Below are 1493 nucleotides of genomic sequence, written 5' to 3'. Positions count from 1 at the left end.
GTGACCCCGGCGGCCTGCCCGGCACGTCCGACGTAATCGGTTGCTGATAAGATACACATCTGGGCACAGACGCAGGATAAGAGTTAACAATGGCCGCAACTGAGACTGAAGGATGCACTGTATGTAACGTCCCAGAGAGGAAAATAGCCCTTGTGGCTGCAACGTTTGTTTTGGTGAGAATTTTATATGGCATTTGAAACACAATAAGGTCATATTAGTGCCAACGATTAGATGAGAGTAACAAACAAAAAAAGAAGTAGGAGAGATAAGGATGATAGATGTTTGGTAGGAAAGAAGGAACAGACCACACCAAACCATCCGCCAACCACCCACATTTTGAGAGTGAATGATCGCAAAGTATATTATCTCTAAAACAAAAAGAGTACTCACGGCCATATATTGTCCTGGCATTCCCATAGGCCCCATGGAGCGAACCGGAGCACCTTGGTATATCATCTGTTAAGGGAAAGTCAGAAAATGACAATTATAATTATGTTGTAATAAGATTTTACGGCACTTGCAACACAACAAGGTCATATAAGTGTCTTAGATTAGAGGTGTTACGAGAAAGTAACAAAGATAAAAGAAGGAGGAGCTATACGGATGATAGACGTTTGATAGGAAAGAAGGAACAGACCACACCAAGGCACCCGCCAACCACCCACACTGACAATTGAAAACCAACAACGGCTGCAACAAACAAAGAGTTGGACAGAGAGAAGCATAACCGATGATTTTCATTTCAGGAGCTAAAGCAAAGAAAAAAAGAAGTAACTTGGGAACTTGCCCCCTTTCAAGTAAGACAATTAAATAACAAAACAAAAGTGAAAGTGAAAAAACAACAAAACAACAACATGATGAGATATTTTTGTTTTATTGTTTTAGTAAGAGTCTTACAGCACATACAACAAATTAAGTCATGTAACAAGCATGTAACAAGTGTAACATGAGAGTAACAAAGACAAAAAGAAGGAGAGATAAGGAAGATAGATATTAGACAGGAAAGAAGTTCAAGCAAACCACACCAGAGCACCTGCCAACCACCAATGAACTGATATTTAAAATGAGCTAAAATAAGACGAAACGACACAAGATTAAAAAATGAGACGAGACGACATACAACAATAAAAAAAAAATGAGATGAGACAAGACAAAAGTTTTTATAAAAATAAAAGTTAAGTTTTAGTAGAGATTTTACGGCTCTCGCAACTGCATAAGGTCATATGAGCGCCAGAAGATTAGAGGTGTTACAACAAGAGAGTAACAAACATAAAAAAGAAGGAGGGGGAGATAAGGACGATAGATGTTTGATAGGAAAGAAGGAGCAAACCACACCAGAGCACCCGCCAACCACCCACTAAAAATAAAAATGAGATAAGACAACATAAGAAGAAGAGATGTGACAACATAAGACAAGATGATATCTGCGGCTACTTACGTTAGCATTAGAAGCAGGCAAAGCTTGCCCGCCTGCTCCTGGCATCGTCTGTGGT

The 1493-nt window shown here is 39.5% G+C and overlaps 1 protein-coding gene across 1 annotated transcript in view; it reads right to left on the bottom strand.

The window, feature by feature from the left end:
- LOC101845709 (mediator of RNA polymerase II transcription subunit 15) overlaps nucleotides 1–1493 on the bottom strand; it is a gene marked incomplete in the record, with an annotated part of 67073 nt that overhangs the window by 44689 nt on the left and 20891 nt on the right. The window contains 2 exon segments of the mRNA XM_013085399.2: nucleotides 391–456; nucleotides 1439–1493. Of these exon segments, the coding sequence (XP_012940853.2) occupies nucleotides 391–456; nucleotides 1439–1493 (121 nt within the window).

The sequence above is a fragment of the Aplysia californica genome, unplaced genomic scaffold (assembly GCF_000002075.1).
Source record: "Aplysia californica isolate F4 #8 unplaced genomic scaffold, AplCal3.0 scaffold00371, whole genome shotgun sequence".
Taxonomy (NCBI): domain Eukaryota; kingdom Metazoa; phylum Mollusca; class Gastropoda; order Aplysiida; family Aplysiidae; genus Aplysia; species Aplysia californica.
Note: the sequence above shows the minus strand (reverse complement) of the source record. Positions and strands in the feature narration are given on the sequence as shown.